Here is a 19,613-nt window from a genome sequence, read left to right as displayed (position 1 = left end):
AGGGGCAGACAACAGCAGGAACACAGACCCCCAGGGCACGTGTGCCCTCGATCACACACCCCACCCAGTGCGACCAGGAGCTCCGTTAGAGATGGCACGGAGGAAATCAACATGGGCCCACTGAGCTTGGTGCCCTTAAATGCTGAGGGGTGGGGAGCGGGGGCAGGAAGAGGAAATGTCGGGTCCAGCCCCCAAGATCTGACTCAAGGCTGGGGGTCGGCTAGGGAGGGGGCTGGGAATACAGGAGAGAAGTTGGAGGGGGCGTCCAGTGGGAATCCACTGAGGGCACAATCTATGTGCTCAGGGCATGATGGTGATCCAGCAGGGATTGAGTCAGAGGGACTCATGGCGCTGGGCTCGGTGGGCTTATTCTGTCAGTGGTGGGGAAAACGGCGCCCCCTGCTGGGCTTTGGTGGAACATTCAACAGTCGTGGTCCAGCAGCGTTTGCTGGTCCTGGGCAACAGCTGTGGAAGACGCGTCACTCCACCATCCTTCAGGTACTGGAGGGGGATGAGGGTCAGTATAGACCCCCACCTAACCCAGGAGGAGACAAGGCCCTCATCCCCACCAGTGTGCTGACGGTGGAGTGGTGCAGGTGTTGGCAAGGTGTGGGGAGGCTTGCAGGAGGCAATCCCAAAGTGAGGACGGCTCAGAACTCAGTCACGGAGGGGCCAGGGCGACAGGACAGCGGGAAGGGCTCTTGCCTTGCACGCAGCCACCCAGATTCCATCCCTGGCATGCCAGAGGGTTCCCTGAGCCCACCAGGAGCAAGCTCTGAGCTCCACCAGGTGTGACCCCCCCAAAAAAAACACCCCTCTGCCATGAAGGGAGTGTTTGTGACAGGACCCCCATCTGAGCTCCTGTCCCTCCATCTCCCGCTCATGTTTATGTGTCTGGCTCCCTGAGGAGGCTATACCCACTGCCTTTATGGGAGCTCTTGGCTCTTTCAAGGCAAGAATTGGCACCTTCACCCCTCTTCCTCACGAGGAGGCTCCCTGCCCAGATACATTTCGACTTTACTCTATCAGCCTCGTACCCCTGTCAACCCCACAGTTGTGTGGGGTGCGGGGGTCTTTTCCCAACCTGCCCAGGCAGACTTTCTGCTTAGGGATGAGAGGAGCGTGGGTCCAGGCTGCAAACCTGGGCCTGAGCAGCGTGAACTCTGGCTCCCCAGGAAGGAATGAAGGCAGGGAGACCCTGGCCCACGGTGGGCAAAGCCCTAGTGCACACAGAAGCCCACCCAACCATCACCAGAGCAGGGGAAGCCCAGCAGAAAGAGGTAGCCACCAGGGCCTGAGAGCCAACGGTTTCAGGGTCCCCAGTGGCCGGGTGCCACCTAACCCAAGCGCCCTCCTGGCTCACGGGGGTATGGTCAGAGGTTCCTCGGGGCACCCAGCGCTGGGCCGACTTGGGTACGAGACAGAGGTGAAGATGGGGCACCAAGACGGTGCTGGCCAGGCCCATGGGTACGGCTGGTTGCAGGCTTGCTGGGCCAGGAGAGAGGGGCAGCTGTAGGCCCAAGGGGCGCAGAGAATGAGCTCAGCAGAGGGGGTGGGAACTGTGGGAGGGGGTCCCCTGACCCTGAGCACAAGAGGCTCCTCCTGTTACCCCCCACGGGAGGACGGGCTGGGCTGGCCGCGAGCGCGGGGAAGACGTGCCAGATCCCCTGGAGCCAGAGGAACCCTGAAGCCCACACCTCTGCTCACAACCCCTGCCCTATCAGCGCCCCTTCCCCGGGGGTGATGCTGCACCTCACTCTGACCTCCTCACTGACCCCACTGACCCCTGTGAGGGTCTGACCAGTCACATAGGGCTCAGCTTCGTCAGGTGCCGTTCCCGGTATATGGAGCCCATACAAGGTCCAAAAGAGATCAGGGACGAGGGCCAGGATACTCCTGGTCCCCAGGGGACACTCAACCCCCAGAACATTCATGGTCCCCAGGACACTCAGCCCTCCCACCCCAGGACACTCGCTGTGCCCAGAGGACAATCCTTCCTGCTTTAGGAACCTCACTGGCCCGAGGTTCTCCCAGGTCACTCCTTCCAGGCCACCCTCCCCCACCCCAGGGCACTCACTGTCCCCAGAAGGTTCTCACAGCTCCCCAGCCCAGGCCACCCCCCACCCCGGCCACTCCCCACCCCGGCCACTCACCGCCTGCTTGTTGTGCTGAAGCAGAGGGCAGGCCATGTCCAGTGGGGGGCTGGCATAGACGGGTGTGACGGTGAGTCGGGAGGGCGGGGCGCACACGAACTTCACCACTGATGGCTCCACCGCCGGGAAGGGATTGGTGACGCTTGGCTTGTTCCCCACGGAGAGAGCGATGACCTGGGGGAGCAGAGGCTGCCGTCACCCCCCACTGAGGCCGGTGCTGCCCCCTCCATCCCGTCCCCGCTGCAGGACGGGAATGGCCATGGCACTACATCCCGGGGCTGACAAGGGTCCAGGGACAAGTGTCTCTGCAGACACAGGGCTTTGGGGGAGCCCCCCAGGCCCTGGACAGGTGTCAATCTGCCGCCCGCTCCCAATCCCCGCAGATGGAGCCCGTTAAGGGCCTCATAAAGAGATGTGGCCTGAGTTGGTGGCTCTTCCCGGAGACTCACAACTGACTGCGTCCAAGAGCTCAGGGATGAGCGGGCACAGAGGGGGCGCCGAGCAGGAACCCACCATGGATACAGTCCCCCGGCCCCTGCACTTGGCCCTCCCACCTCCCCGAGCCTCAGCTGGCCTATCTGTAAAACGGGTGGCAAGTTGAGTCACTCAAGGCTCAGAGGAACATCAGGGAGGTTCCTCACCTGCTCCCCCAGTGCCTGGCACGTCACCAGGACCCGGTGCTGCTGCTGGGGATTCCGGGAGGCGGGGGGTCCGGAGAGAGCCACACGCACACTGCCGGGGTCCTCCGACGTCACGTTCCGGGAGAACTTAGACGGCTCCAGGACCCAAGGCCTGGGACCTCCTTCAAAGAGCATCTCCTTTGAGGAGCCCAGGGTCACCAGGGCCACAGAGGAGGGGTCCACGGCCTGCGGGAGACACGAGAGACTCGGGTCTGCCTCTGGGGGGCAGGCGGCCAGGTGGCAGGTGGCCACTCCTGCCACATAAAGCTCTCTAGGCTCAGGCCTGACCGTCAGCACTGCACTAACACAACGTCTCATGCCGGCTAGGTTTGTGTCAAAAAGGCAGAGGAAGCGGCGGGGCCCAGCCAGGCTGGGGTATGTGCCAGCAAATGGGACGGGGGCATGTGCCGGTACCTGAAAGGCCCCTGCTGGCACATGGGCCCCTCGTTCTTCCCCAGCTGTGGCCTCACTCAACCTGAGTACTGAGTCACCCAGGTTGGCCGTGTATCACCAGGAACGACCCCAAGCCCCCTGCCTGGGAGACGACCCCCACCCCCACCTACCCGCTCTCCAGAAACTTAAACCCAGAACCACCCCGGGGCCCAGCAATCCCGCTGCTGGGCAAACACCCAGAGGAGACAGAAAATCTGACTCTGGGAAATCTGCACCCCACGGTCGCAGGTGCTCAGACATGGGCTGTCACGGGCAAACTGGTGGTGTGGTGGCATCACATGCATGCTGAGGGCATGATTCTGCCACCAGGGCAGCTGGCACCACGTAGACGGGTGTGACGGCATCAAAGCTGCAGCTGGAATGTGGGGCCTAAGGCAGCGGAGGGGGACGGGGACGAGAACAGCAGCAGAGCCTCACTCGGGAGCCCCTGGGTCCGATCCCTGGAACCCCACTGCTAGCCGCAGTCCTGGGGTCCCCTAAGCATCAATCGTCTGCTGGGAGGACCCCTTCCTAAGGACCCAGGACCAGTTCATGAATGGTGGGGACACACTGGGGACAGGCTGGTTGGTTCCACTGGTGGGATTGTGTGTGGGCTGTGAAACAGACACAAGGGTCAGGTGACAAAACAGCCGAGTGTGGGGGTCCCCACAGCCCACAATAATGTGCTGCGTGTCTGAGAAGCACCTGCAGTGCTCGTGAGAGAAAGACTCTGGGTCTCCACTCAGACATGGCCCGGGCACTTGAGTCCCACCTGCTGGGTCCCCAGGCACCCAGGGTCTGAGCTGCACCCAGAGCCACTGTCCCCATGGGAGTGGTCAGGCCTGCAGACCCCAGGTCCTGATCCCGCAGGCTGGAGGCTCCTCTTCTACCAAGTCCCGGAGGCACCCGAAGCCCATGTGACCCCGCCAGGGTCTGAAGGCAGAAACCGGGGAGCGGGGTAGGCAGGGCGGGGGCTCACCCGGAGGGGCAGGTAGGCAGCGATGGTGATGCGGGCGCTCAGTTGAACGTGGCCGTGCTGGTAGCTGACGAGGAGGGTGGTGTAGCCCTGGGTCTCGGCTTGCACCCGGATGCCGCTGCAGTGCTCCTTGCCTGGCGGCAGCCTCCCTACAAAATGGCCCAGATGACTATGAGCACCGGAGAGGGAGCCCGGGTGTGAGCACTGCAGAGAGGGAGCCCTGGGGCTCAGCCCACATTCCTGCAGCCCAGAGCTCTTCCCCAGCCCCCTGTGAGTGCCGCCCACAAGCCTCACTCATGACCTCATGACCTTCCGGGCTGAGCCCCACAACAGGAGCTGCCTTTGCAGCTCAGCCCAAAATCCAGGGATCCCCCGGAAACGGGTCTTCAGGATAGGAGACAGGAAACAAGGTGGCCTGCACGGCAAGTCTCCTGCGGACTCCGCCCATAGCCACTGCTCACCAAAGCGGAAGAGCGAGCTTCGTAGGTGTTTTCTACGGCCTCAGCACCGCTGGGTGTAAGCCCCAAACAAAAACAACAAAAACTCGGAGGCAAGGCTGAGTCCAAGCTCCTCTGAACCTGGCCCGCCCCACCCTGGCCCCCTCAAATTATTCTTTTCATCCCTCGTAGATTTTTTTTATCTCCCCACTTCCACGGCTGTCCACCTGCAGTCTCAGTTTAAGGGCTCGGTCCTGCAAGCTGTTCCCTGCCCCCACTCTGGATGTGAATCCTAGGCTTGGGGTGTTGCGGGCACTGATCACCGAGTCCTCTCTCTCCCGTCCAGCTACCCCCCCGGGCTTCCCACCTGCCTCCAAACCAGGGTCCCGAGGACCCTTCTTGTGTGTGAAGGATCTACAGAATGTAGAAACACTGGCCACGGGCTTGTTAGAAAGGATGGAAGCGGGTCACTGTCAGAGGGGGTGGGGGTGGGGGTGTCTGAGCTTTCAGGCCCTCTCCTAGGGCCTTCCCTGTGTCCACTGAGGCAGAACCACAGAGCCCCAGCACTGGGTCGTGCTGGGTCACATCTCGTGAAATCACAGGACCCGTGAAATCCATGGCACCTCCTCGTCTCCCTCCTGAGGTCCACGGGGCTGGGGGTGCTTCCCCCCACTCTATCTGCATGACTGGGGGCACCTCGGGAAGAGAGCACGGCTCCCTTGGGCCCTCATCATTCAGGAAGCCCTAAGAGGGAGGGGCCAGGGCCAGAATGAGGGGCTCCTGTGGGGGTGGGTACCAGCTCTGCTTCTGAGACCCTGAGTCTCTGGGGCGGCCCATGCGGACCCCGGGGCTGGCTTACCCGGGAGCGGCTGGAACACGCCCTGGTTCTCCACCTGCACCTCCAAGTTGAAGTGTGAGCAGTCGCTCAGGGTGACCAGCTCGCCGTCCCCGCCGGGCATGAGGCCGACGATCCATAGGGGCAGCTCCAGGCTCTGGCCCACACGCGCCTCCACCGGGCAGGGGGCGAAGGCCATGCTGCTGGGCTCGATCACGTACACCTGGGGTCGAGGGTACAGACTGGGCACTGCCGGCCGGAAGGGGAGGGCACGTTGCCCCAACTCTCGGAGCATGGAGCTTCCGAGGGAGGGCGGGCTGGGGAGCAGGGCCGTGGGATAAGACGCGCAGGGCACGGAGCCCCATGGAGGGGTGAGAGTCTCGCCTGGGGTAGCCTAAAGTCTCGGGGGAACATTCTGGGAGGGAGGGAAAGACGGTTTGAGCAACAGTCAGAGGCTGACCACAGCCTCTGGGAACATGAAGTGGGGAGTGGTGACGGGAGGGAGCAGGAGACAAGGGGTCTAAGGGCAGGGCCCAGGCAGGGCGAGAGCATCCGTCTCCACTGCAGCAAGGGTGCTCCTAGGAAACCCAGTGAGAGGCCAGATGCCCGTGGTGTCGAGGTGTCCACTCTGCACTCGACAGCCACAGAACCACACGGACCTCGCTCCAGGCTCCCCTGAGGGCACTGAGAGCTCAGGGGAGCCCCCTGGCCCCCTAGCCCAGAAGATTCTAGCATCAACTTAAGTGATAAAGAAGCAGATGCAAGAGCTGGAGGGGTCAGGCTCTGCCCATCAAAGCGCCTGTCCTAGGACCCGTCCACTGGCCTCCAGCCGGGTTCTCAGCGAGGGGTTGTTTAGGAGGAGGTCAGAGTTTAGGAGGAGATGGAACTGTGACACTGGTAGAGGGGCATGGTGACTCAGGGGTGTGTATGTGCATGTCTGTGCACACATGTGTGTTAAGTGTGTGCTGAAGCATATGTGTTAGGGGTGTTTGTGTGTTAAAGTTGTGTATGTGTGTGCATGTTAGGTGCATAAACATGTTAGTTATTCATGGTATGTGCTCACGTGTGTATGTTAGGAGGTGTTCACACACATGTATTAGGTGTGCATGTGTGTTAAGGGTGTGTAAGCATGTGTATCTTAGGAGGCATGTCTGCACATATGAGTATCAGGTGTGTGTGTGCACACATGCTAAGGGTGAATTTACTCGGGTGTAGATTAAGAGGTTCACTGTCCACTGTCCTCCCATCGTTCAACGATTTGCTCAAGCAATGGCCCAGTAATGTCTCCATTGTGAGACTTGTTACTGTGTTTGGCACATCAAATCCGTCACGGGGAGCTTGCCAGGCTTTGCTGTGTAGGCGAGATACTCTCGATAGCTTGCCAGGCTCTCCAACAGGGGCAGAGGAATCGAACCCGGGTTGGCCGGGTCGGCCGGGTGCAAGGCAAACGCCCTACCTGCTGGGCTATCACTCCAGCCCAGATTAAGAGGTATGTGAGCACAAGCATGTATTAGGAATGTCTGTATGCACATGTGTTGAACGTGTGTGTTAGGAGGTTGTACGTACATGTATGTTAGGGGTGTGTACATGTGTGTTGGAGGGGGTCACTGCGAAACTACATGACTATCCTCACTCCGGAAGGAAAGGTCAGGACTGATGCATTGTGGAAACTGCTTTCTGCCCTGGAGTGGTCAGGTGGGCAGGCGTGGGGACAGCCCACTGAGGCGGGAGTCGTGTTGAAGGGACCTTCAGACAGGGCTGGCAGAGGTCCGGCTCTGGGCATGTGAAGAATGGGGGGTTGTGTGTGTGGAATGCGTGGGCGTGAGTGGGCATGGCGTGAGTGAAGGTGGTGCTCCCAGTGAGTGGGTCCCGGCACTCAGATCTGGAAGCCAGGTGTGGGGGCCGAGCACCGAAGCCCTGGGCTCCCTGTATGTGAACATGAGTGAGGGGGAGTTGGGCCCGGTTTCCCAGGCCCTGGGGCTCCCCATTCAACATGATGCTGAGCCCACACTCAGGACGGCCTCCGATCTGGAAATTCCCAGGAACCCATCTGACCCTTCATCATATCACACCTCCCGGGCTCTCTGGCCTCCCTTTCCGCCGCCTCCCCCAGTTCTGCTGACCCCAACCAGATGGGGAAGGGGAGGGCTGGCAGACACCCCCGGCCCCAGGTCTTACCTTCATCTCCCCGAAATGCAGCGGGTTCTGCAGGTCATGTGCCTGGATCACACTGAGTCCAGTGTCGCTGCCTGTGGTCATCACCCCCTTGACGGTCACAGTGGCCACTGTGTAGCTCGATGAAGACCAGCTGAAGTTCCCGCTCCCACCTTGTGCCTGGGGAGGACATGCTGCCTGTCAGTGCCTGTCTCCATGCTCGCTCACCCTCACTCACCCCATGCCCACTCACGCCCACGCATTCCACACACACAACCCCCCATTCTTCACATGCCCATTCACGCTTCCACATACGCAAACACACTCCACATACTCACACCCGTTAACACGTCACACACTCATCATGCTTCCACACAAGCACAAACACACCACACTCACTCATGCTCCATCACAGACCCTCACACACACAATACTCCACAACACACAACCCCTACTTCTCACACATACCCATTCATGCCCCCTCCAGCCCACACACCTTCCTACGTGCATATTCCACACACACACATACACACACACACATACACACACACACACTCACATCTCCACAGAATGCCCCACACTCCTCACACTCAACCCTCACAATCTCCACTCCTCACACATGCCCATTCATGCCCCCTCAAGCCCTCACACGCTCCTACATGCATACTCCACACACTCTCACATACTCCACAGAATGCCCCACTCTTCACACACCCTCACACCCACAGTCTTCACTCCTCACACACATCCCCAGACTCCCTCACACACATACTCCGCACGCCAAATCGCCCCGCTCCTCACACACTCGGTCACACCCATTTACACATCACACACAATCCCCCCCCTCCGCAGTCTCACACTCACGGCGCCTCACACACACCCTCACGCACGCAGACTCCACACACACCACCCCACTTCCCACACCCACACCATCGGCCTCACACGCCCCCCCCCCCGCACCCCCCGGGGGCACCATGGCCGCAGCCCCCACTCTCTCTCGAGACCAGCCTCCTTTCGGGGCCTGACACCTGCCAGCGGGCACGCTTGCTCCTGCCCAGGAGCTACCAGGCGCCAGGGGGGCTGCTGACATCCTGGCACTTTCCTGGAGCAGGAGCACCAGGGCAGACCCCAGAGAGGGGCCGCGACGGGGATGCACCTGGAAAAGCTATGAAAATCTACTAAGGAAACCCTAACCCAGGCGCGTGCCTCTCGGGCGTGCCTCTCGGGCGCCAGGGCACCGATGACAATGACAACCTTGGCCTCAGCCAACGAGAAGCCTGCTCATTGGCTGGAGGAAAAGTGGGGCTCTCGCTTGCCTCCAATGGGCACGCCCCGTCCTCCTAGGCCCGCCCCTTTTGCCCCGCCTTCACCGAGAGGCCGCTCCTTCCTCCGAGCCCCCTGGAAAGTGCTTTGAAAGCTGGTAGGAGGAAAGAATGGATAAAACTTAGAGCAAACAGACAGGGTGAGAGGGTGATTTGAGGGACGGAGCGATGGTACAGCAGGGAGGGCGTTTGCCTTGCACACAGACAACCCAGGAGCGATCCCCAGCACCCCATAAAGCCCAAGGAGCACTGGCAGGAGTCTGGGGCATCTCTGGGTGTGACCCACCCCCCAAAACAAAAGTAATTTGAAAAAAGAAAAAAAAAAGAAAATCCAAAAGATGAATTAAACTAAGAGCTGGTTCTTTGAAAAAAATAAACAAGATCGACAAACAAGAGAGAGAACCCTAAGAAACTGAATTAGAAACGAAGGGGGACATCACAACAGACACCACAGAAATCCAAAGGAGCATCAGGGTCTACTCTGAAAGTCTCTACGACACAGAATGGGAGAAATGGACGGATTTTTGGACTTCTATAATCTCGCAGGCGGGCACTAGAGCACAGCACCACGGCTGCAGATGCTGAGTCAGACCTGCACCAGGGGGTCTCCGGGTACCTTTATGGAGTATTGATAGGAGCCAGTCTTTGGTTGCCATGGAAATGTCAAGATGCTGGGATAGAGGGTGATGGGGACATGAATTTCCACCTCCTGCTGGTTCCACACAGGCACCCGGAGTGTATGGACACCTCCATCCTGCAAAGGGCACAGGATGTCACCATGACAATCAGGTTGTGACAACTCTCCCTTTCCAGAACCCGCCCCTTCCTGGGGCTCAGGGGTCCAGGTCAGGTCCCAAAGGTAGATTCTTTGAGGGCAGGGTCAGGGTGATGCTGGACCCCCTGCACGTGGCTTCCATGGCTCTGAAATCCTGCTCAAGTGAATGCTGTTGAGCGCCCTCTTCAGAGTACCCCACTTTACAGATAGGGAAACCGAGGCACAGGCACCAAAGCAATCCTCCCAGAGCAGGGGCAGACTGCTTCTCAGCGACAGGGAGGAGCGTATTCCTTGGGGTGAGGGAATGCTGGGTACCCAGCTGCCAAGAGCACGAGGGGGCTTCATGCTCCTGGCTGGGGCACACCTGAGCCCCCTCTTCTTTCTCAGCACAGAAGGGCTGGGGGTCAGCAGAGCACAGAGGAGGGGGTCCCAAAAAGGGCCATGGAGGGGGATCCCGACCCTCACCCACACCCCCATAAGCCTAAAGGGCCAGACAGGCTCTCGCCAGCGGCGGGTCATGTCTGCACCCGCCTGGTCTATCACGGAGGTGAGGGCAGCCTCGATGGTGGTCTGGCCCCTCTTCACAGCCTTGACGTAATGATACGAGCCGTTCTGTGAGGAGAAGAGGACCTCGAAGAACTCGGGGGGCAGTGATGTCTCCATGCGGATGTTCTGGAAGGCACGGGAACAGTGAGGGGCATGTCCGCACACACGGGGGGCAGGGGCACGGGGGGGCCCACAGAAGTGGGACCAGGCGCTGGCATCCACAGACTGTCCCAAGGGCAAAGCAGGAGGCTGATGCCACAGCTACAGGGTATGAGATGCTGCCCAGTGCCAGCACCCCACCTCAGGAGACACCCCCCTGCAACCGCCGGGCACTCACGTCGGACAGAAACACCTTGTTGCCGGCCTTGTCAAGCACCTCGACGGTGATTTCGTACAGGCGGCCCGTCTCCAGAACCCACCTGTCCCCGGGGTGCACCGTGAACCCTACAAAACAAGCAGGTGGCAGGTCTAACCCCTCAGAATGGGGCCCGCAGCTGAGAAAGGAGGGAACACGCACCTAAAACCCCTGACCTGGAACCCCTGACCTGGAAGGGAGAAGCTCTAAGGATGGAACCCAGCAAGCCGCCAGCTGAGCCTCGGAACGGAACAGTTCCGGCGGCAGTTCAGGGCCTACGGGGCCCACCAGGCCACAGCCACTCTGATGGTCGCAGACTCAGACCTGCCACAGCAGATCACACACTGAAGCAGAGAAGGCCCAGGGCCAGATTCCAAACAGCCCACTCTGAACCCATGGCGGTTCTATGCCCCGAACCCACAGTGGGTCTACACAATAAACCCACAGCAGGTCTATACCCTGAACCCACAGTGGATCTACACCCTAAATCCACTGTGATTCTACACCCTGAACCTACAGTGGGTCTACACCCCAAACCCACAGTGGGTCTGCAACCTGAACCCACAGTGAATCTACACCCTGAACCTACAGTGGGTTTACACCCTAAATCCACTGTGAGTCTACACCATGAACCCACAGCGGTTCTACACCCTGAACACACAGCGGGTCTACACCCCAAAGCCACAGTGGGTCTACACCCTGAATCCAAGGTGTTCTATGCTATGAACCCACTTGTTCTACATGTTGAACGCGCAGTAGGTCTCTGTCCTCCTGCCAGCACTGAGCACACCTACCTGGATGCCCATCCCCCCGCTCCACCAGCTCGCACCCTAACATAACTCTCCCCTACACGCCATAGTCCCAGCCCTCCCCTGCCAGAGCCACCTGTGGCCTAAGCGGCTTCTGTGCAACAGCCTGGCCTGCAACCTTTCCTGCTGCTCCGCGTTCCCCCGACGCGTGCCTGCCACGTCCTCCCTCAAACCCCATGTCCAACAGAGCCCAGACACTCCCACACATATGCGCCCACCTCTTCCTCCTCCAAATCCCATGTCGGCAGAGCCCAGACGCTCGAGGCATCGAGAGTGTCCCCAAGGGAAGGCCCCTCCTGCCCCTTGTCCCACAGCACTGGTGACCTCATGGGGCACCAACAAGGCCCTCGGAGCCAGCCTCAGAGCTCAGGAGCGGGTGCCCGGACCGCCTCAGTGTCCTTACCCCCATGTCCACTCAGATGGAAGGACGCATTTCTCTGTGACCCGGGGTACTACATGTCCCCCTCAGTGTCTCCCTGGTGCTGGCCTGCCCCTTGCTCTCCTGCCGGGGGACCTCTCAGTGTCACAGGACCTCACAGGTACCTCTGTGAAGAGCTGAGCACCAGGCCCCGGCCGTGGGTGTCCATCAGGAGAGGGATCCCCCACCAGCCCCATCTCTCCCTCCTTCTCCCGCTGCTGCTGGCTTTTCTGTAGTGAGGGGAGAATGGCGGGGTACTCCATACTCACCCCCCGGGCCCCGCCTTGAATTGTTTGTTTTCTGCCCCTGCAATGCTCAGGCCTCACCAGTGATTCCGGCCCACTGGGCCAGCATCAGTGTGAGGGCCAGAGGGTGGGTGCTGCTCAAATGCTGCGCGCTGGGCACCCGGGCCACCCTGGGGCAGTGGGGGTCTCTGGGACCACACCCGATGGTGCTCAGAGACCATGCGGTACCGAGAATCCATCCCGGATCAGCATGTGCCCTAACCATTGCACTACCTCCTGGCCTTGATGGACTTTCTAATTTGCTTGCTGGGTTTGAGGCTGGCAGTGCTGGTGCCTGGCAGGGGCTGGGGGGCTCTACGAGCTCCCAGGGGTGTCAGCTGTGATGAGCCCCCAGCCTACCATCCTAGCTCCCTGGCCCCTGGCGGCCCTGCCGCACTCACCCAGGTATCCGGGTTCCACCACGTAGATGGTGCTGTTGGGGAGCCGGGGCGCCTCCTGCATGCGCAGGCCTGAGAGCGGAGTTAAGCGGGAAAGCCCAGGAGAGCAGCATGGCTCTGCGGGGGCCTGATCCCCGCAGGGCTCAGGAAAGGGACGAGCCAGTAAGGAGAGCCGCGGAGGCGAGCGAGCGGCCAGGCCCCCCCTCCCACCCGCCTCTCCACGGAGCAGCGCGGAGGTGAGCGGTGCCACTCCGCCAGGCTGCTATTTTGGTTCTTTCTGCGTTTCAGACCTGGAGGAGAAACGAGGCTATTTTTAGCCTCGCCGAGCTTTCAGGGAGAAAAAAAAAAAAAAACGCCTCCCAGACAGCAAATCTGGCGGGGCGGCGGGAAGGATACTCTTGTGGCCCAGGACCAGGCTGCTCTGGCCCAGCTGCACCGCCGTGACCGTCGACGTGTCCTGGGCCAGCACTGCCACTGGCCGGCGCGGGTCTCCCTCGGGGTCCCAGATGTCGTTCTGCAGCTGCAGCTCATACTGGTCGGAAGGCATGGTGAGCTCTGCGTGTGGGAGGGGGGCAAGAAAGGGAGAGAGAGAGGGAGGGAGAAAGGGGAGGAGAGGAAAGAGGTAAGGACCCCATGCCCATCCAACCACCAGCCTCGCCCCAGTACTGCAGACCTTCCTCTTCTGTGTTTTCATCTTTTTTATTTTTGGTTTTTGGGTCACACCTGGCGATGCACAGGGGTTACTCCTGGCTCTGCACTCAGGAATTGCTCCTGGCGGTGCTCGGGGGACCATATGGTGGTGCTCGGGGGATGCTGGGAATCGAACTCCGGTCAGCCACGTGCAAGGCAAATGCCCTACCCGCTGTGCTAATCGCTCCAGCCCCATTTTCATCTTTTTTTTTTTATCTTATTATTTCTTGGGCTATGCCTGGCAGTGCACAGGGGCCGCTCCTGGCTCTGCAATCAGGAGTGGCCCCTGCAGAGCTCAGGGGACCAGTGAGTGACCCAAAGCGGACACACGCACGACACACGACACGTGCCTTCCCTCCTGAGCTCTCTCTGTAGCTCCACTTCCTCCTGTCTCGACACTTCAGTTTTGCTGCGTCCCCCCGACCCCCACCCCATGCTCTACACAAGTCCAGGTGTGAGCTCTCGTTTTTGTGCTTTTTGCAGCCCACTGCCAGCAGCCCGGCCACCTGGGCAGAGTTTGTGGGTCCTTCACTTCTGCTCGCCACTTCTGGTCCTTCACTTCTGCTGCGTCTCCCGTGGGGCTTCTAGAAAGGCCCAAGGCTATGGGGTCCCACCAGGGGTGGGAAACTGGGTCTATAACTTGCAGCCAATTTTCTGTGTATCTGTCCTTACAAAAATCAGTCGCCCCACTCCCCTCACAGAAGGGAAGTTGCCCTCTGAGCCTGGGAGCAAGCGCATTCTGGGGGAGTTAAGGATATGACCCAGGGGAAGTACCGGCCGGCAGCACCCACCGCCTCACCAGCTGACTCCTGCGGCCTGCAGGTGGCGACATCGAGCACGATGCCAGGCACCCACTGGGCAGCAGCCGGCTGACCCCTCCCGCTGACCCCTCCCATGACAGCAGCCACAGCAGCCACCGGGCGGCAGAGCTGTGCTAACAGGCACCTGAAACAGGACATGCCTGCCCTGAAGAGGGCCTGTGGGAAGCTGGACGGAAGCATCCCACGGCTGCGTGCAGCAGAGGTGAGGTTCAAAGCAAAGCCAGCCTGAACCCAGACACGCTTTCTCCTGGGCCACAGGCTCCAACACAGTAACACAGGGTGTTGGCGCGCCTCTTGGGATCTAGCTCAGTGCCTCCCATCACGAGGCGGCCCAGGGGGACCATCCCGGGGAAGTTTCCAGTATACTACACAGAATTCAAGGGAGGCTGAGGAGTTGGGGGACGGTCTTCCTTCATTTCTGTCCTCGGGGGTCTTTTGGATGTCCTGGGAGAGGCCAGTGTGGTTTCTGGAGGGGTGGGGGTGTGGCTGATACAATACACAGATACAACACACACACCCCATAACATACGCACACACATCTTATGTACCCACACACCATACACACATAGTGCATACCACACAAACACACCCCTCACACATCATACACATAGTATATACCTACCACACAAGCACACCCACACACCACACACATCCCTCACACAGCGTGCGTACGCACGCGCACACACACACACACTGTCCAGAGAGAGGCACCTCGCCACAGCACGGAGACCCCCAGGCTCCCCAAAGGGCCAGTGTGTATGTGACCCACACCCAGGTCAGCCACATTCACAACTCACAGACTTTGGGCTGGGCCAGGGGACTGGAACTTAACAGACCCTGAGCTGTGGGCCAGGAGAGGGCGTCAGTGATGGACACGCCATGAACACAGTCAGCGTCAGCAGCAGATGGCATCACCGACCACGGGCCCTCTGTGCTGTGTGTGATGTGCATTGCGGCACGACCAAAAGGTGCCTTCACGGGACCTGACATTTTGGGGCAGCACTGCATAGCGACCCACAGGGAGCAGGACCTGACAGTGACCTCCAGAGCAGGACCTGACAGTGACCCCGGGGCAAGACCTGACAGTGACCCCCAGGGCAGGACAGGATAATGACCCCCAGGGCAGGACCCGACAGTGAACCACAAGGCAGGGCCTAATGTGACCACTGAGGCAGGACCCAACAATTACCCCCAGAGCAGGACTCAACAGTGACCCACAGGGCAGGACCACACGGTGGCCCCCGGAGCAGGACCCAACAGTGACCCACAGGGCAGAACCCGATATGACCCCCCAGGGCAGGACTCACCGGTGATCTTCCCCTGCCTGATCTTCTGCACCCGGTAGCGGATGAAGGTACCCACCAGCAGGTGGACATCGGATGCGGGGGTCAGCAGGATGTTCTCCAGAATCAACAGCCTCACCTCCGCTGGCCGGACATTCTGGGCATGGAGGAGATGGGGGGCTGGTGAGCTGGGGGCGGGCACAGTGTGGGGGCGGGGAGGGGGCAGGGGTGCAGAGGGCAGGGGTGCGGGAACAGAGGCATTAGGGCGCCTCAGCCTGCTCCTGTGGGTGCAGGAAAAGTTGGGGGTCAGTAAGGCACACCCAGAGCCAGGCCCAAGACCCCAGAGCTCAGAGAATAGGAGACCCCCAACAGGAAGGAGATTTCAGCGATAAGCAACCAGGAAGGAAAGTGGCGGCAAGAGTAAGGGGGTATATGGCCATGGGGACCCCAGGGGCCCAGGGGTTCACCCCACAAATCCCCAAAGGACTAGAGAAGTTAAAAAGCTGCAGAGAGCCGAAGAGGAGGTGGGGGGGTTCAGGGGGGACACATGACTTCAGCCTGAACCCCCCTTGCTGTTCTCCACTCCTCTCCTGCCCATCTTCCATGACCCCTAGGAAAGGTCCTGAAAGAATCTTCAAGCAAGACCCCCAAATCAAGCCTAGCCCAACCCTCAGGCCAGTCTCTGGGGGGCCGACACCTTGCACCCCACACCACCTTCCAGCTGGCCTTCCGAACTTCCAGCTGGCAGTCCTGAATTAAATCCCTGGCACCCCATAGGGCCCCCTGAGCCCCAGGAGTGATGCCTGAGTGCAGAGTCAGCCCTGAGTACCAGCTGGGTTTGGCCCCCAAAATAAAAAAAAACAGAAGGAACTCTAAAATCTCGTCCAAACCTCACTCAGCCCCTCCCAGCTTCAAAGTGGGCGCTGATGGAGAAGTGGGTTCAGGGGAGGCCGGACCAATGTGGGGAGGGCAGGGGTCCGAGATGGAGCCCCACCTGGGACTGAGCCCCACCCTAGAGCAGGGGCAATGACGGGGGGCAACCCCTGGACCTCATAGAACCAGAGAACTTGAAGGAAATAAGCTGGGGGGAAGCCCTGGACCTGGGGCAAGATAACCGAGCAGGAGGGAGCTGGGCCCCCCACAGGCCTGCGAGTGACCCCCAAAGCCTGGACTCACGCCCAAGGTTGCCGTGGAGAGAGCCCCTAAGGGGGGGGAAGGGGAACAGCTGCCCCCAGGAAGGGCCCTGGCCACCCGCCTGCCCAGCTGGCCACCTTGTACACGGCCTCCTGGATCCGTGCTTTGAGCCGGGAGCTTCCGGTCTTCATCCCCGACACCAGGACGGTATCCCCCTGCTTGGCGACTTTCTCCATCTCTGAGATGTAGGCCGGGGGGATGTAGGTCGACTCCGAGAAGGTGAGAATCCTGGGAAGGTGCAGGTTGTCAGGGCCGAAGGGCGGGACCAACTCACCCCCCGCAGTGTCAGGCACTCACACAGGCAGGGCGGCCCCCGGCGGTGGGTGGCACTTGGGGACACACCCCAGTGACATGCCCCAGAACAGCCTCTAAGGTTGCAGCTTGAACCAAACGCGGAGGTCATGAAACGTTATTAAAAATGTGTTGCAAGATGAATTTGTGGGAGGAGGTGGCACGCCCAGCAGTGTTCAGGGCTTACTCCTGGCTTTGTGTTCAAGGATCACTCCTGGCAAGGCTCTGGGGACCATACAGGGTGCTGGGGACCAAACCCGGCTTCGATCACCTACAAGCAAGTGCCCTATCCAGAGTACGATCACTTTGACCCTTACCGGCAAGATAAAGTGCTTTACGATTGGTTATCAGTAAGTCTTGGCTTATATGCCTGTTCTTCACAGTCAGAGATGAACACAAAATGCATTTCTGAGCAAGGGGCCAGACACAGTATTAGTGGTTAAAGCACCTGCCATGTACACGCCAAACCCCAGAGACATATACAGGGTTAAAGCACTCGCCTTGTATAAGCCTAACCCATCATATATGGCTCCCCTAAGCACTGCCAGGGGTAACCACCAAGCAGGGCCAGGAGTAAGCCCTTGGGCACCACCAGGTGCCTCCCCCTCCGCCAAAGAAACTCAGCCCGAAGGGAAGGAGGGGGAGCCCATAGAAAAAGTAGAAGCTGCCCCAGGCTCCAAGTGCTCGAGTTTTTGTGAAAATGCAGACTGCATGAAATTTGCATACAAGTGTTACTACATGGAAAGTATCATGTTAAGCGAAATGAGTCAGAAAGAGAGGGACAGACATAGAAAGATTGCATTCATCTGGGGAACATAAAGTAACAAAATAGGAGACTAACACCCAAGAATGGCCGAGATTAGTACCAGGAAGTTCACTCCATGGCTTGGAGCCCAGCCGCACATGCTAGGGCAAAAGGCAGCTCAGATAGAAAAGGGAGCACCAAGTAAAGGGTGTTGGGAGGATCCTCCCAGGATGGGAGAAGCATGCTGAAAGTAGACTATAGACAGAACATGATTGCCACCCATTGCCTCTTTCGCAAACCACAGCCCCCAAAAGGAGAGAGAGAACAAAAAGGAATGCCCTGCCACAGAGGTAGGGTGGGATGAGGGGGATGGGGGGTGGGAGGGATACTGGGATCAGTGGTGGTGGAGAATGGGCACTGGTGGAGGGATGGGTACTTGATCATTGTATGACTGAAACCCAAGCACAAAAATGTGTAAGTCTACAACTGTACCTCATGGTGTTTCACTAATAAAAAGAAGAACAAAAAGAAAATGCAGACTGCCTGGCCCAGCCTGAAGCCTGGGGGTCTGCCTATTATCTACATCCTCTGAAATCATGAGAAACCTGAAAACTGAGGTTGGTGGCTTAGTCAAAATGCTTCTGGGACACAGGCATGGGGCCCAGAACGGAAGGATCACAGGGCCGCTGAGGTAAGGAGGAAGTGAATGGCCGAGGGGTCACTGTCAGACCACCAGCAAGCAGGAAGGCTGGGGCTGGAACTGGGGGCTCCTCCAGGCATCCCTGAGCTTACCCAGGGCAAAGCACAGGCGGTCCCAGCCCACCAGGAGCCCTGACCCTGTGTGTGTGTGTGTGGGGGGGGGGTGACCAGCTCACACAGTGTTTGCTGGGGGTCTGTGCATGAAGCCCAAATGTAACAGGCCAGAGCCAACTGTGAAGCCACAAATGAACACCAAGCTCTTAGTGCCCTGCCAATCCTGCTGAGATGTGATGGTAGGGAAGGTGTGTGTCTTGCTCGCAGCTGATGCCGTTCAATCCCGGGCACATTTCGTGGTGGACCTGCAACTTCACCGGGGGCCAGGTGGCCATCCCGAATTAAATCCCTGGCACCCCATAGGGTGAACTGAACTGCCGTCCAGTTGGTGATCTGTTGTGGTTTTGTTCTGTTGTGTTTTTGTTCGTTATTCCAGTTCTCCGCCCCACCCCTCCCAGCCTCGACCCTCCCTCTGGACTGTCCACCCACTCAAGCCTGAGGCCGGCAGTGACGGGGTAAGGATGGGCTGTGCCCCCCCTGGGGTGGTGGACACCAGCCCTGGGGATGGGGGCCTCCTCCTCTGCCCTGTCCCGCACCCTAAGGGCCACTGTGAGTGCTGTCGGGCCACCAGCTCTGCTCCGGGCCTGAGTTGGCGCCATCCGCATTGACGGGGCTGTCGGGAGAACTGAGGCCGGCCCCGCGGGGAGGAGCTGTCGGAATCCCGTCCCAGGCAACCGTGATGGTGCGACTGGACCCGGAGTGACTGGCCCAGCAGCCCTCACCTGCCACCCGCTGTCCTGGCTGGACTGCCACCGGGGGCCAAGCACACGCCTCCCTGCACCCCGGGAAAGCCTTGTGGGGGAGCTTTCTCTTTAGCAGCGGAACACGCCGGCTTCCCTGACAGTGACCCACAGAACAAGGCCCCCATCCCCTCCCCCCACCCCCAAAACAGGTCTGGAGTGTCCTTGCATCTGGCACCATCCGGGCGCCTCACGGGTGATGCAGAAAGCCCCAGGCTCCATAGAGTCGGGGGAGACACCGCCACCCACACCCCACCCCGTCCTGCTGCCCCTCCTCTTACCGCAGTGCATTGTGGGAGTCTGAGAAGCCGTTGGCCTCCGGGTCCTTCACAATTGTCCAGTCAAAGACCAGTCCGGCCAGGGTGCTGAACGTGTTCCCTGGGAGGGCAGGCAGAGGGCAGAGGGGCACCGAGCTCACTCCCGGGGCCGAGGGAAGGGGCCAGGAGGGCCTCTCTTGGGCAG

General features: G+C 59.9%; 1 protein-coding gene across 1 annotated transcript in view; it reads right to left on the bottom strand.

Moving 5' to 3' along the window:
* The window catches only part of NUP210 (nucleoporin 210), a 64,802-nt gene that overhangs the window by 29,793 nt on the left and 15,396 nt on the right, over positions 1-19,613 (bottom strand). The window contains exons 4-16 of the mRNA XM_056129724.1: positions 19,433-19,529; positions 16,640-16,790; positions 15,393-15,525; positions 12,971-13,129; positions 12,578-12,646; positions 10,648-10,754; positions 10,296-10,436; positions 9,606-9,743; positions 7,692-7,847; positions 5,538-5,736; positions 4,245-4,390; positions 2,795-3,019; positions 2,154-2,327 (exon numbers count right to left, since the gene is read on the bottom strand). Coding sequence (XP_055985699.1) covers positions 2,154-2,327; positions 2,795-3,019; positions 4,245-4,390; positions 5,538-5,736; positions 7,692-7,847; positions 9,606-9,743; positions 10,296-10,436; positions 10,648-10,754; positions 12,578-12,646; positions 12,971-13,129; positions 15,393-15,525; positions 16,640-16,790; positions 19,433-19,529 — 1,895 coding nt within the window. The remainder of the gene's footprint in view (positions 1-2,153; positions 2,328-2,794; positions 3,020-4,244; positions 4,391-5,537; positions 5,737-7,691; positions 7,848-9,605; positions 9,744-10,295; positions 10,437-10,647; positions 10,755-12,577; positions 12,647-12,970; positions 13,130-15,392; positions 15,526-16,639; positions 16,791-19,432; positions 19,530-19,613) is intronic.

This window comes from Sorex fumeus, unplaced genomic scaffold, assembly GCF_029834395.1.
Source record: "Sorex fumeus unplaced genomic scaffold, SorFum_2.1 ptg000072l, whole genome shotgun sequence".
NCBI classification, from domain to species: Eukaryota; Metazoa; Chordata; class Mammalia; order Eulipotyphla; family Soricidae; genus Sorex; species Sorex fumeus.
The sequence above is the reverse complement of the archived record's forward strand: the minus strand, read 5'-3'. Positions and strand labels throughout refer to the sequence as shown.